Source organism: Hyperoodon ampullatus (assembly GCF_949752795.1).
Source record: "Hyperoodon ampullatus genome assembly, chromosome: 1".
Lineage (NCBI taxonomy): Eukaryota > Metazoa > Chordata > Mammalia > Artiodactyla > Ziphiidae > Hyperoodon > Hyperoodon ampullatus.
Window position 1 is genome coordinate 50,346,123 of NC_136914.1, and position 15,000 is coordinate 50,361,122.

The 15,000-nt window shown below is 37.3% G+C and overlaps 1 protein-coding gene across 1 annotated transcript; it reads right to left on the bottom strand.

The window, feature by feature from the left end:
• Window positions 1-2,749: 2,749 nt before the first annotated feature.
• Window positions 2,750-10,292, bottom strand: AREG (amphiregulin; the record flags this gene model as incomplete). The annotated part of the gene is made up of 5 exons (XM_079702288.1): window positions 2,750-2,843; window positions 4,799-4,957; window positions 5,676-5,877; window positions 8,782-9,030; window positions 10,232-10,292. The coding sequence occupies 5 exons, from the start codon at window positions 10,290-10,292 to the stop codon at window positions 2,750-2,752; spliced, it is 765 nt and encodes a 254-aa protein (XP_079558414.1).
• Window positions 10,293-15,000: the final 4,708 nt, after the last annotated feature.

Here is a 15,000-nt window from a genome sequence, read left to right on the forward strand (position 1 = left end):
GATGATTGCTGGAATTATGCTTATTATTGGTTCATTTTCTCAAAATATTCCCTGCACAATATAACGGTTGTTTTGTTTTTCATGCAGGTAACTCAACTGACCAGCCAGGAACCAGACTGAATCATTCCACAACATTAATGTTCTTGAAAGAACACTCATCACAAATACACATGTATTTGTTTAAAATAAGAAAAGAGTAAGAAAAGAGTAGCAAGTGGAGAAAAAGAAGAGTGGGTTTTAGATACTTTTACATTTATGTCGTGATATTAGGGAAAGATGTCTCAAATCTAAATACTTCCTGGTTCTCTTGAAATGCCGTATTCAAACCTTGTCTCCTCCTTGTTTACGGTGATGATTATGATGGGCAATATATATTTCCTTCTTTTATAATATCTGTGTTTACTGTAACAGAGAGGACATGCCATGTGTTGATTTTAGAAGCATTTATAATTAACAGGACTTGGAATAAGTTCTACATAGAATAAGAAAGACCAGTTTGGGATATTAGAATTTGTGGGAGGAACAAGTGATTCTGGTTTATAATTTTCCCATTAAGAGTGCTTTCTAAGAAAAGCAGTAAGTTTTGAAAATGAACACAAAAACAGTAAAAAAGGGAAGGAACTCTTTTTAAAATGATCATTTAAATGTTAGAAGAAAAATACTCTAAAGTCTCACAATGTCAAAACTAATATTCAAACTCTCAATCTGTTTGATTAAAAAAGTTTATTGAGCTGTAAAATAAATACATTTCCATTAAATATTAAATAAATCATTTACAACTTGAAAAAATACTTTTTATCTCCATGCATCTTTATATACAGAAATAAGACTTAGGGTTAAAAAGTGACAATTGAAAGTTTAAAACTGTCAGAATGGAAAGGTTCTGTTTTCTCTGGATCCACTGAAAAGAGGAACCAATGCATCACTCAAGGTTGTGATTTGGCAGTGACTCGGATCTGATACTCTGTTAGAAAATAAAACAGTGTTAGAGATAAGCTCAATTCCAACATAGCTTTAAGAAAATGTCAAAGAATAATCAGGAATCCGAATTTCTGTCCATTTTTTGTCTAGGATGTCTTGTGGAAAATGCTAAGAGCTTTTCAGAGACAAACTGTCTCTTTGACTTGAATCTTTCTGTCACATCTGCTTTGGTTATATGCCTACTTAGGTAAAGACTGCATATGCTCAAAGCTGTTTCATCAAATTCTGCTTAATAAAACTGCAGCAATAGTCATGAGAAATAGTTTTCCTAACCAAATCTATGCAGTGGATATAATTAAAAATGAAGATGAAGTGGCTCAGTGTATTTATGATATACAGTTAATTTAGGATAATTAGTACCAAGGGCATAATAATAGTAGATACCAGTTATAGGCAGCCACTATGTGCCAGCTCAGCCTAAGTCCTTTTCCTAAAGTCATTCTGGACCTCCTTTGAGAAAGTTCAATTGCACTAAATAACCAGAAATCAACCCTTATTCATGCTGGTGGTTTTAGCTTCAGATCATTAAGCCAATTCATTAATAAATTTTGATGAATAATATTCAGTATAGAATTGTCATGGATAATTAACTATTTCATGACTTATTGAGCTAATTCTGTAACAGGCTCAGAACATAGTGCCTGTACTTAACCAATGCTAAATATACTGGTTCTCCAAGCATCTGGAGTGTTGATTAAAAATGGTATTACTGACTTTGTAGATTTAGGATTTGGCTTAGGAATATGCATATTTAACAACCATCTCAAGTAGTTCTTAAGTCCACTGAAGGCAGAAAATAATAACTTAAGGATGTGATGTCTTTCCCAAATGTCTGAGGGAATGGAGTTCCTTCTTCTGACCGACTTATGTGTGTCCTTGATCTTGCCTCCCTCTTCCTCTGGAAGTTTGAGACATTAGCTGTTCACTTTAGTTATCAATGAAATATTCCTCTCTATACCTTCTCCCTACAACATGCTCAGGTCTCCCTCTTTACAAAGCAAAAAATTTAATAAGAACTACAATATATACTCTGACCAAGCTGCCTCTCAAATCTGAACCCCTTCTGCCCTCCTATTTCTTTTCTGTATAAGGGTATTCCACCTGCTGTTTCCACTTCCTCCCATTTGTAGTGCAAGCTCCTGGATGCTGGCTCTTCACCATGTGAGCTCAGCCTATCAGTTCAACCTTATCTTCCCCAACGCCATTTGAACTAGGCCATTTCTCAAACATTTCTAAAATAATCTAGCCCATATCCCACTATTTATCTTCCTTTCCCTTTATAATAGCTTGTCCCCATCTCACCAGTTCTTTGAGGCTCACTTCCAGTGCCATCCATATGCACATCTTTTTCTGCCCCCAAATGCATCCCACTGGATTCTATTTCTCCTTCACAGAATATGGAAACTCCTCATATTCTATTGGTTCCTTTCTTATGACATATTTTACTTCCCCTAGTATTCTCATTCCTTACACTTTTTTTTCTATCTACTAAACACTAAGTTGTTTGAGAACAGAATTTGTGTCTCCCTCATCTTTATGTCCCTTATAATAGTAAGGACATAGTCCAAAAGGACATAGTCCATCCTCAGTACTGAACTCCAGCTCATGCTCAAAGAATAACACTTTAATGTAGCCAGTGTTCACAGTGTATAATTAAAAAAACATGCTTTGCTCATTTTTCTTCATAATAGAGAGGTTATATTTTTTTAATTGTAGGATATTATATAAAAATATCTTTTAAGACTCAAACCTGTAATATTCTCTTTAGTTATGCTATGGCATATGATTTTCCATTTTCTTGTTGAAGTTTCTTTCGTTCTTCAGCCGCACCTTCATATCCCCTGAAGTATCGTTTTCGAAGCCTTCAGAGAACAAGATATTCTAGTGTTATCAAAGTTCTATTCAACTATATATTGACTGGGGTTTCATGAGTATAGGGAATTCCTTCCCTAAGTTGTTATAGACCGTTGCACACTTATGGACTACTCCACCAAAACAAAACCTAAACCCAACTAAAAGTATCAATTTTTGATACATGATCTTTATGTTGGCTTTACATAAATATATTTCCAAAGTACTGAGATTTAAATAAGTGTGCCTTGAGATGCAAACTTCCAGAAGGCATGAAACACATCCATATCCCTCCCCACCCCGCCAACTTAGCACAATTGCCATGCACAATTGGGAGATGAAGATAGTATAGTTTTACCAGAGAAGGACTGTATGCTTGTACAAATTAATCTGAATGCTTAGTTTAAAAAAAAAAAACAGGCTTACAAAACAAATTGAGTTTTATTTATTTCTAAATATAATAAATACCTCTGGATTTATTTATTACTACTTACTACCAAAAAGCTCAATGGTCTGAAATGTCTTAGTGTTGTACAAGCAATTCTATTTTTAGTAGGTCTTTATCTAATAAATGTTACTATTAAAATCTTAAGAACTTTTGTTATGATGTTTGAGGAAAAACTCAAGTTCAGTTATGAAAAAGCAGCAACTATGTCTTAGGCAAGTATTTGCTATGTGTTTCAAATACAGGGAGAATACCAGAGAAAAGGACAACATGACAAAGTTTTTCCATACTTTTCCAAAGGATTATTAAATATCTCAACTTGAATAATTACAAGCTTAAATAATTCTTTCAAAACATCTTCCCTAACTGGCAATTTCTTCTTCTATCCTTCTATGTCAAATAGCAATGGTTTGTCTGAGGGAATCTTTGCTAAATACATTTGCATATTTGACTTGAGGTACTAACAGACCGAAATAATTTCTAGGGTGTGCAAAACAAAATTAAAGCACACATAAAACTTTACATGCATCAAAAACAGTATTCTATGTGTCATTTTATCATTATCTGATCTGAGTTTAAAATAATAGTACACAAAGGCAGAAGATAACCCCTTGTTTCCTGAATGGCAGGAGTAGTAGATCATGTACACAGTCCAGCTGTTAAAGTAATTTACCAAGACTTAAAATTAGGATAATGAGTCTTGCTTTCCCCCAAGCTCTAGTAGCACATGAGTCATTATAGAGCCATTCACACCCTCCCCCAACTTCCTTAATTCACTGACTTTTGTTTGACAGACAATGCCATTTTTACATACCCACCAGTGTCTACTACCTGGGACAGTCTAGTTCTAACATTCATTGGTCATGCAATGAGGTATGTGGTCTGTTATTACAAGCACAGGGAAGATACTGCAGGAATGAGACAGTGATAGAATTGTCCCTACTTCCTATGCCATGCCATATGGAGGAAATTTATTTTAAAAATTGATTTCCCATATTGCACTTGACAATAATAGGCATAAGCTCTAAGTATGTCAGTACACCATGCTATAAAAGTCCTAACTCAGAATTTTGCATTCTAATAGGAGCAGAAGACATATTTTCTTGGCTCCTGGTTTGAATCTTTTTGTGATTTTTTAATACCAAAGCAATATCTCTGACAACCTACTACGAACCAGGCCTTAATTAGCTTTAGGGAGGCTTGTTTTAGCTTAATATAGTCATAGACGATATCAACTCTATGAGATTTGGAAGTAACCATGAATAGCCATATAACATGAAACAGAACTATCAATTTAAGTTCAAGAAAAGGGCTTCACGTATTAAGTGTCAATGGTGGCCCAAGTAATATGCATTTGACCATATTCTATGAGTTGTCAATGAAGTGTAAAGATATAACCAAAGATCTTATGCCACCAAAAGAATAACTCATCTAAAATATGATACCACACTGTGTTAGAAATACTGAAAAAATTAACCTGGCATTATTTTATTAGGGATTTTTAAGATATGCCTTACTTACAGGAATGTAATAACAACAACAATAGCTGTGAAGCTCATAGTGGAGACAAAAGCAGCCATAACTGCTAAAGCAATTTTTGATAAATCGCTGTCATCAGCCATGCTGTGAATCTTCATGGACTTTTCCCCACATCGTTCACCAAAGTAATCCTGATGACATCTGCAAACACCCATATTTTAAAATTATAATCACTGAAAAAATTCCAATAAATTTTATGTTTGCTTTCCAGATCATAAAAAAAACATTAATTCGAACATTAAAAAATGTCATGCCATACATTTATTTGTATTTCAAAATGATGAGACACAGAATGCATTTGAGCCAAAGATCTATTAGTATAAGAAAAAGTTGAGATTCGTTTGGGTGTGATATTCCAAGACACACCTATTCATTCTTCGTGCTCCATGTATGACCAACTGATGAGGTCAGTGACTTGTTATGGAGCGAATACATTCCACTATCATTTAATGTGCTAGCGGCTTTTGGGGGGAAGGAAGCTAGAACAACATTAAGTGAAAACTACCTTTAGTTCCTTTTTTATCAAGCGGTTTTGTAAATATATATTGTAAAATGATGGTTTTCACCAGGGTTTAGCAGACTATCGCCCATGGGTTAAATCTGGCCATTTGCCAGGTCTTTTACAGCATGCAAGCCAAGAATGTTTTTTCTATTTTCAAATGGCTATATTTTAATTGGTTATACGAGTACATACTTCATCTTGACCCACGAAGCCCAAAATATTTCCTACCTGTTTCTTTAAGAAAAAGTTTGCAAACCCCTGGTTTATACATTGAAAAAAATAAATGGTTTTCTGCAGTTAAGGGTTTCAGACACAGTGTTAGAAATATAGAATTCTACATAATTTAGGAAAACTTACTGGCATGATACTGTTTCCAGGTGCTCTATAAATTTGCAATCTCCATGAATGCAGAAATTTTGGAATTCTGCATCACATGGATTTTTCTTCTTTCTATTTCTTCTATTTTTTCCATTTTTGCCTCCCTTTTTCTTTCTTTTGGGTTTATCTGAAGTCTTTTCACTTTCAGTTTCATCTTTCTTGGGCTTAACTACCTGTTCAACTGAAAAAAAAGATTTATTGATAACAGTCTCTCTTCACCTGGAATACCATTTTGGAGACATGAGAGAAAGAAGTCCTAGCAGTGAGAGCTCACAGGGATAACAGCCATATTTCTCTCATTATTTAACACAACTCATACACAATAATTGAACAAAGAGAATATCTGTATGGTGTGGCACTTAAAGATCTGAACCCTTTCATTATTTTATTAACTTAGAAACATATTTTGAATTTATTTGTGTCAGTAATATTATTATTATTGATAATAGGAGTAGTAGGAGTTACTTGTCTAAGAAAATCCATGAAATATTTTAAACATTTTTTTTCACTTCTAATACATACCAAGTTCTTGGTAATGAGCATTAATTTAATTAACCCAAATCACAATTGAATGGATTGTTACTATCCAGATGATACAGATGAGAAAAATGAAGTTGAGTAAAGACAAGTAAATTGCACTAGGACACGTAGCTATAAAATGGCAGTCCTGGGATGTTAAAGCCTATTATTTCCCTACCATATTATGTTTTTACTTGGAAAAAGTCCGGTTCCTTTAATTAAAGTGGGATTCGAGTATATCTGATGATTTTCTTTACTCATATTGGTCTTGTGCTCACTATCATAATTGGGAATTAGTGTGTAATACTTGAAATGAAGAAAACAGAATTATACATTAGGGTTGATCAATTTTCTCCAACTCCCAGATTACAACAGATTATAATTAATCGCTACCTTCTGGAGGCTCATTTCTGTGATCAATCTATTTGAAAAAGGGGAGTCCAGAAATAGTTGTACTTGCTGCTTCATAGATTCATCCTAACTCTTCAGATCCACAGAAACCTTTGTTCAGTGTTACAGTTATGCGGGGTATAGTATACCCATATGGTAAATATAAGAAGAAGGAGTTTCCATGTTAGAGCTGTGCATTTTGTTATACTAATCCCTCAATAGGTTTATCTGAGCAAGTATTTAGCAGAGTCCAGTGGAAAGAGGAAAATATCATAATGTCATAATAAAATTAGTCATAATGGTCCTGCAGTGCCCATTAAATAGAAAACCCTGGAAACATAGGGTAGGGTATCAAAGATAGAACCCTATGATTAAGGTAATGACTAATAAATATTATGAATATTTTAGCAGTTACTATATCAACATTAACAATAGTCAAATTAGGAGCAATGTTTAATAGGTGGCTATGCAATTTTTATATTGAAACTTTCCTCTGATGATAAGAAAAGTACCACAGATTAGGATAATTCCTCTAACAGAAACATTTCAAATCAATGTGATGTACTTTATCAGATATACTACAAATTTTAGACAGAGACAAATGGTCACTATGCTGAAGTGCTTCAGTAGACATTAACCCCATGGATCAATTTTCTCTCTATTTCACAATGCATTGCAATTTTATCCACTAGACATTTTCATCACCAACAATTCATTTGGCCTTATGAAATGTTAACTTGAAGCATCTTTAAGACAATAGTTTCTAGAGTCTTAATGGTCTAATCTCATCCCCCTCAAAAATAAAAGTTATAGATGGACCCCTTCACCTTATGTATTATAAAAGCACAAATTCTGAAGCAAAGGAGGAAAGTGGAGTGTTCGATAAAGCTTTTCCCACCTGCCACTTAACCCAGTCACTGTCCTTTTGGTGTCACCTGCTATCCCTTCACCAGTTCTGGGAGCTAGACAGATGGGGAGGATTCAGGGAAACTACAGTCAGGAAAGAGGGTCCTTAAGTCCTGCCTCCATAGTGGACGCTCCTAGGATATTTAGATCTGATTTATTGATGATCTGGCCTCAAACTGCAAAGTAATATGAGGGAAATGAACAATACTAACCTCTTACTTTGGTACCCTCATTTTAAGCAAATGCTCTTTTTAAAAGATCAGATAACAGCAAAAGAGAAGAAAATTATAGGTCACTATTATTTAACTGACAAATGAGATTTGGGGTTAAATAGTGATTTTAGCAATATAAAATCCATGTGTATTTGTCCTTTAATATTTCCATAAGGTGGTATTACTATTATTATAACCAATTTCTCAACATCTAATTCACAAAGGCTAAGATCCAATTGTTCCTCTCACATTACTTCTTTCTGTTCCCTTATTTGTGTCAAAATGCAGTTATTTAGAGAAAAGTGTGGCGGGGAGTGGCTATAAAAGCTGAGATACTAAGTATATAGGACTGGTTGATGTTTAATCTGTTTCTCAGATTGGGGGTGGGGGTGGGTCGTGTGGCAGAGTAGCTGGGACCAAACAGATTGGAGTTTCTCATTCTGGCTGTGGAATTTGGGGCAGAATGCTTAACCTTCTTGAGCTTTAGTTATCACATCTGTAAAATGATAACAATTCCTACTTCACAGAGTTGTGAAGATTAGACTCACTAGACATAAAACGTTTGTTAGAGGTCCAGACACATAGGATGTGCAAACAAGTAGCCCTTTCCACCTCAGTTGCTAGCTTACCAAGTGGGGTGTACAACAGTCATACATGCAAGAAAGCCCTTGGGAGATCTGGGGAGCAGCTTTTCTTTGGAAGCAGCTTTGCTCATCCAAACCACACATCTTATAGGCTACACTGTCACCTTATCCTCTACTCACCTCTGAGTAAATCCTCTACAATGTAATCAGGTATTTGTGGTCCGTTGTCGTACTCTTCTGCATAGTCAAAGTCGATCTCCGAGGACAGTTCGCTACTAGAAGGCATTTCACTCTCTGGAGAAATCTTACTTCCCGAGGACATCTGACTTCTTGAGGTCAGCTCAAGAATGTAGTCAGGTATTTGTGGTTCGTTGTCATACTCTTCTGCATAGTCAAAGTCGATCCTCGAGGACAGTTCGCTACTAGAAGGCATTTCACTCTCAGGAGAAATCTTACTTCCCGAGGACATCTGACTTCTTGAGGTCAGCTCAAGAATGTAGTCAGGTATTTGTGGTTCGTTGTCATACTCTTCTGCATAGTCAAAGTCGATCCTCGAGGACAGTTCGCTACTAGAAGGCATTTCACTCTCAGGAGAAATCTTACTTCCCGAGGACATCTGACTTCTTGAGGTCAGCTCAAATCCATAAGCAGTGTGGTCCCCAGAAAGTGGTTCCCCTTTTCCAGAGTAAGTGTCATTGACGTCTAATCCAGCAGTATAATGGGCTATGGGAGCAAGAAAAAGGGAAGAAAAGAGAAAGTAAAGCAGAATGCCTTTTCTCACCAGTCAGTTGCATCCGGGAGACAGGTTTATCTTCAAAGCAGTTATTGCACATGTGCTATTGTTTGTGATTGAGTCACTTATGAAAGCAACTTCACATGTTGCCAACAAATGGCTGTTTGTTGTGCCAGTTACAGAGTTTCTTTCATTGTTTTCTTTTCCACAGATAGCCTACATTAATTTCCACACCAAAAAAAAAAAAATACTACCAAGTAGGCAAATGAATGTAATATAATTATTTAAGAAGTAATACCTAAATATTGTCATAACTTCACATACCAAATGCATTTGTAGTTTCTAGGATGTTACCTGTCCCATTTTAATAAACAGGTTCTAGAGATAAATACCAGATTTTCCTAACACGTGCTCACAGTTTTAACAAGAGTATGTATATCAACTGTAAACAGTAGTTGATAATAATTATTCTTATTGCCATTGTTTCTTATTATTGTTCTCACGTAGAGTAGAAACTAGGGACTAGGTAAGATTTGGGGGCCAGAGTTAAGCCCCTGCTTTATCTTTTAGGTCTCAATAAAACAGCATCAGAGTGGTACTTTTTTTTTTTTTAACATCTTTACTGGAGTATGATTGCTTTACAATGGTGTGTTAGTTTCTGCTTTATAACAAAGTGAATCAGTTATACATATACATATGTTCCCATATCTCTAACTTCTCCCTGGGACGATGCGAGGCCCTCTAGAAAAGTAAAAACAAAATCACTTGTCAGAGGAGATGGAGAATTTAGGCAGGAGTTAGCACTCCTCGGTCCGAGACTTAACCACTCTTCTCCAGGATCTGCGGAAATCACTTCACCTCTCTGTACCTCGGTTTCTTTATCTTATCTTTATCTTTATTTGGATCACAGGATCTGTAAGTTCTCCTTCAGCTGGACTAAAGTAAGAGTACAAGGATTCTCAGGCTCCCTCTTGCTAGCCTGGAACATCTAAGACACCCACCCACTTTTCTCTACCTCCCAGGGAAGGAGGAAGGGAGGGACCATTGGGAGGGAGGGACCTCGATCAGCTCCCACGGGACAGAGCCGGGGGCGACGAGGGGCGGTTATTTCGGAAAAGCAGCAGCAAAATTCAAGAGGTGCCCGCGGTGGGAGAAGCGCTGGGCAGCGGCTCAGAGCCGGGATGTCCTCACCTGAGCAGAAGATCAAGAGCGACAGCACCACAGGCGCCGGCGGCAGCAGCGGGGCTCTCATTGGTCCCTCGGAGCGGCGGCGTCGCGGTCTCTGGGGCAACTCAGCCTGGAGCTGCTGGAGGGAGGAGGAGGTGGGGGGGGGGAGGGGGACAAGAGGAGTCTTGCGGCCGTGTTCGCAGGCCCGGCCGGGCTCGGGCGCTGGAGGCAGCTCCTGAAGCTCGCTTCGGGATCCCTGGGCTCCGTCTCGCGCGCAAGGTGTGCGAACGTTCCGGAGGCGCGGCGCGCACCTGCCGCTTTATAGGCCGGGCGGGGAGCCTGGCATCGTCTGTGACGTCAAGGCCGCCGCGGCGGGTGGAGGCGGGCGGCAGCCCCGGGAGAGGTTACTACCTCCAAAGCACACACGGATGCCAGGCGCCCCACCTTCTGGGACCGTAGACAGCCGCTGGGAGGAAATGAAAATTAAACCCCTCGCTGCAAGCTGAAAAAACAAAAACAAAAACCAGATCTATGTTGAAGGGAAGGAGTGGAGTTTGGGAGCTAGTATCTGACATTCAAAAATCCCGAAGTTTCAAACTCTCTGAAAACCCTCCGAATATACTTTGGTTGATCTAGTATTACAACAGACAGGGATTAACTAGAAAAGTTCCATATTAAGATGTAGAAGTACTTTAAGACCAAGAATGACTTAACAGTAGCCCGATGTCTTTAACAAGAATAATGAAATGCATTAAATGACTAGAGAGCACACCTCCTCATGAGAAGCTGCTTTATTTACCATATCTCAGCCGGGGCTCTTTCCCACCCACTACTAAGTGGCCAGAATTTCCAACCACCTCCCTTCTGGTTTCTTTATGTGTCCCAGGGCCCTCGTCAAAGTCATTATTTTATTGATCATTTATTTTGCAGAACAGTACACTAAACCTATTGCCAGTACCGCCTCATTCAAAAACCTTGCTAAGTATCATTTTCCCTGTTTAACAAGAGGGACTAATGTCAGCTTTACAAAGCAAGGAGGACTTTACACAGCTGGTCATGGCAGAAGTCAGATAGATTTAACTTCAAGTTCATTTGACTCTTAAAATCTCTTTCCTTTCTGATAAAGGGATTTAGACTAAACTTCTCTTTGAAAAGAGAATTTCTGGGAGAGAATAATATTTAACATAAAGGAATAATCTCTACTGGTAGCATGTTGGCATTTGGATGAAGGGTGGTCCCAAGATTTTGCCTCTGGAATCCCAAGATAAAAAGGGCCAGCTTTTAGGGCCCATTTAGAAGCTAGTAAGGCATTTTAATCATGACAAGTAGATAATATGAAGGGAGAGGGAGAAAGCTGCTTAATTTGATTAACATTGATGTAGAGACAACTCCAGAACTGGATTTCTCTTGACTTGAGGAATCGAAAAAAGCACTGTTCTCTCTTAGTGTTTCTTTGTCCTGAAGATACGTATCTATTCCGTGACTGTTCCAGTAAAACAGCTCTTTTAGGAATGTGGGCCACAGTGCATCTGTCCTAATTCTGGGAAACTTTTTAAAAGCTACTTATTTTTTAATGACACATCATAATAAGGTAGGCTAAATAGTACCATATGTTTAGTTGGATAAAATAAACAGTCATGAATCATGTCTTCTCTCCTATTGGACACTTGTGGAGAACATATTTTGTGTAATCCACTTGTTTTGTGTTTTATGCAGGGAGGTAGTAAAGAGGGGGATTAAATGATGACCAGCTCCCTGATCCCAGTAGCTCAATGACGTGAGAGCCAGATGCATAGGAAAGTAATTCTGTTACATCAGATGAAAAGAAGGATTGGGTGCCATGAAAAACCAGGACGCAGTTTAGTTTTGCCATGTGTATCATGGAAAGTTCTGTGGAAAGATGGAGAGGCCACTCAGTGGCCTTCCCAGCAGAAAGTGTAAATGGAAAGAATACCTGAAGTCGAGGTGTGACTGAGAGCTGAAAAGCAGACTAGAAAGATGACACTGCCCATTCCAGAGTGAAGCAGGGGCCTGCATGGTCATCTTTTTTGGTGAATGAGGCAGTTGTGATTCAGAGAGGTTCACAGTCTTACCCGCAGATTTCAAAACATGGTGGAGATTTTGTTTAGCTTGCAGCCTGTCAGCCTACACTGGTGCAGCTTTCTGCTCTCATAGGTTTTGATTTTGTTCTAGTCCTCTTCTTCCCTTTTTATTACTCTTTCTTCTTATTGATGTGAATGCAAGTTGTGCCTATCTGTCATCGAAAGTGTTTTACTTTGAAGTGAAAGGAGCCTTCACAATGGAAATTGTTCTGTCTTTTTCCAATTGGAAATTTAGAGGGTGATAATTTACATTGGTGTGGAATATAACATGGCATCATAGGGACAGAGTGCTTAGATTCAAACAAGTTGGGTTTTCATATACAAATTCCACCATATAGTAAGTTACTTAATATTTGAAAAATTCAGATTCCTCATCTAAAAATAGGAATAATGATCCCCTCCTGCTGTTAAGCAGATTCAATGAAATAAGATACGTAAACATTAGCACACATCCTAGCATATGGTGAGTGCACAATAGATGGTAACTATTATTAACTTTGACATTATGATAGTTACATTATATTAATCACATTGAAGAACTAAGTGACTCTTATAAATGCAACTACTCACAGAGTAAGTGAATAATCTCTTCCAATATTTTCAAGCCGTGAACTTTATACCTACTTCACATTAAGATTAAACATTTTGAACATTTATGGTTCATCACAGGGTATCGTGGGCATCATCATAGTTGCATCACAATGGCAGCACCCCTTGATGACTCATGGCATTCTGGAATATATGCATGAGAAGGAAACCAACCCCATGTATGTGTGGGATTCTTTACATTCTGCATGTTAAGTTGAGACAAGGAGGAACAATTGCAGGAAATTCAAGTAGAGAAGCAACTCTTCTTTATCCTGATAAATTGGTGGTTCCCTCATCTAGTATAAGGTTGAGGGCAGCCCTAAAGGCAAATGTTCCTAGCCAGCCACACTCACCTTGCTGCCTAGTATCTGGATCCTGATAATATTTTATATGCATAGTGGAAACAAACTCACTTTGACTCTGCTAAAATGTGTGCTATAGAACCCAGAGTAGAATTATATGTTTGTTCATATAGCTGATCTTGAGTTTTTACAGATAGCACCAGGGTCTGAGTAAATATTACATCATGGTCATCGTTATGAGTCAACCAATGAACTCCCAAACTAAAATTAAGAAATTCTCTAAAATATAAGCAACATTTCTTTTATTAATAAATACATTAGCTCCATTTAAAGGTCTATCATTTTCTACTTTTCACCTTGGAATTTATCCATCTAAAGAATATATAATTTCTAGTTCCTTCAAAAAGAGACCTTAAATGAACTTGATTTATCTTGACAGAATAAAATAAATTTACTTGCCCTTTATATCTTTCACATGATGGCTTTTGCAGAGCAAGGACTAGCAGATGGGACTGAAAGCAGTGATGATTTGGTACAGTGGAAAATAAATAAATGTAATATACAATTAACTACATTTATACACACAAAAAATCAATCCTCTAGGTACTTCATTTACTCATCAAATATATTTTGAGATCTAGATACTCTTTTAGGTTTAGGCACTGGGCTAGAACTTTGAATAAGTCATAGTGTCCTTGTTTTTAAGGACTTTACATTCTATTAAAGGGAAACACATAATAACCAAGGAAACAATACACATAATCAATTTAGGTATTTAGAAGTGCTAGAAAGGAAATAAAATGTGTGATATAGAGGACTTGGGTTGGTAGAGGACGATGATAAAAAGAAATACAAGATAGCTCCTACACTTAAGTAGTTCACATTTTCTCTCTAGAGGAAACAGATGGCAGGATAAAAAGGAGAGCATTATCCTATAGGACAATAATAACAACATAGAAGAGCAGAGATAGGCATGGGCAGGAAGGAGCAATAGAGACAGGCACATACAAGAAGAATGAGGGATGCTGAACAGAGAGAGGCCTTACAGTGGGCCTCAAATGTGTAGAGGAATTTAGGGCATTGTTGAAAAGAGTTCATTCCACTAATCATTTCTTAAACACCCCTCTTAACAGTGCTAGGCAAGAGCTCTCTTTAGCTCTTAACCGAAGGTCAGCTGGTCAAAATCACCTGATAACCATTACAAAATGTACTCTCCATTCTCCTCTCTTGATTCAGTAGGTTTGGTGTGGGGTCCTGGCCTGTGTATTTTTTAACAACTTTCAAGAAAATTCTGATGTGCACCTCTGATTAAGAACTACTCCACTAGGGGACATATAGGTGAAAAACATCAAGATACATTCAGAGACGTTATAAACTGGTGGGGCTGCATATTTATACAGATAGAAGTTTTGTTGGAAATGTGAAGGATGGAGAAATGAATTTTAAGAGGAAGCATGTGAGTAAGTGCGATGAAGACATTAAATTTACCACTAAGAAACTCATGTTACAAACTGATTTAGACTATTCATCTAATAGGGTACTACTTTAATGTAATAAAAATGTCTAAATATATGAAAAAGGAAAAATCCACTTTGCATATATTTCTTCAGGACCCAGTTTGTCACATAAATGGAATCATATCTACACCAAATGATTATGAGTTCTCACTAACTCAATTCTGAATATAAGATCAGAAAACAGAATGTCTGCAACCATCATCATACACTGAGTTAGGAAGCATGTCAAATTTTAGTATGCCATTAATTCTTTTTTTTTTAACATCTTTATTGGAGTATAATTG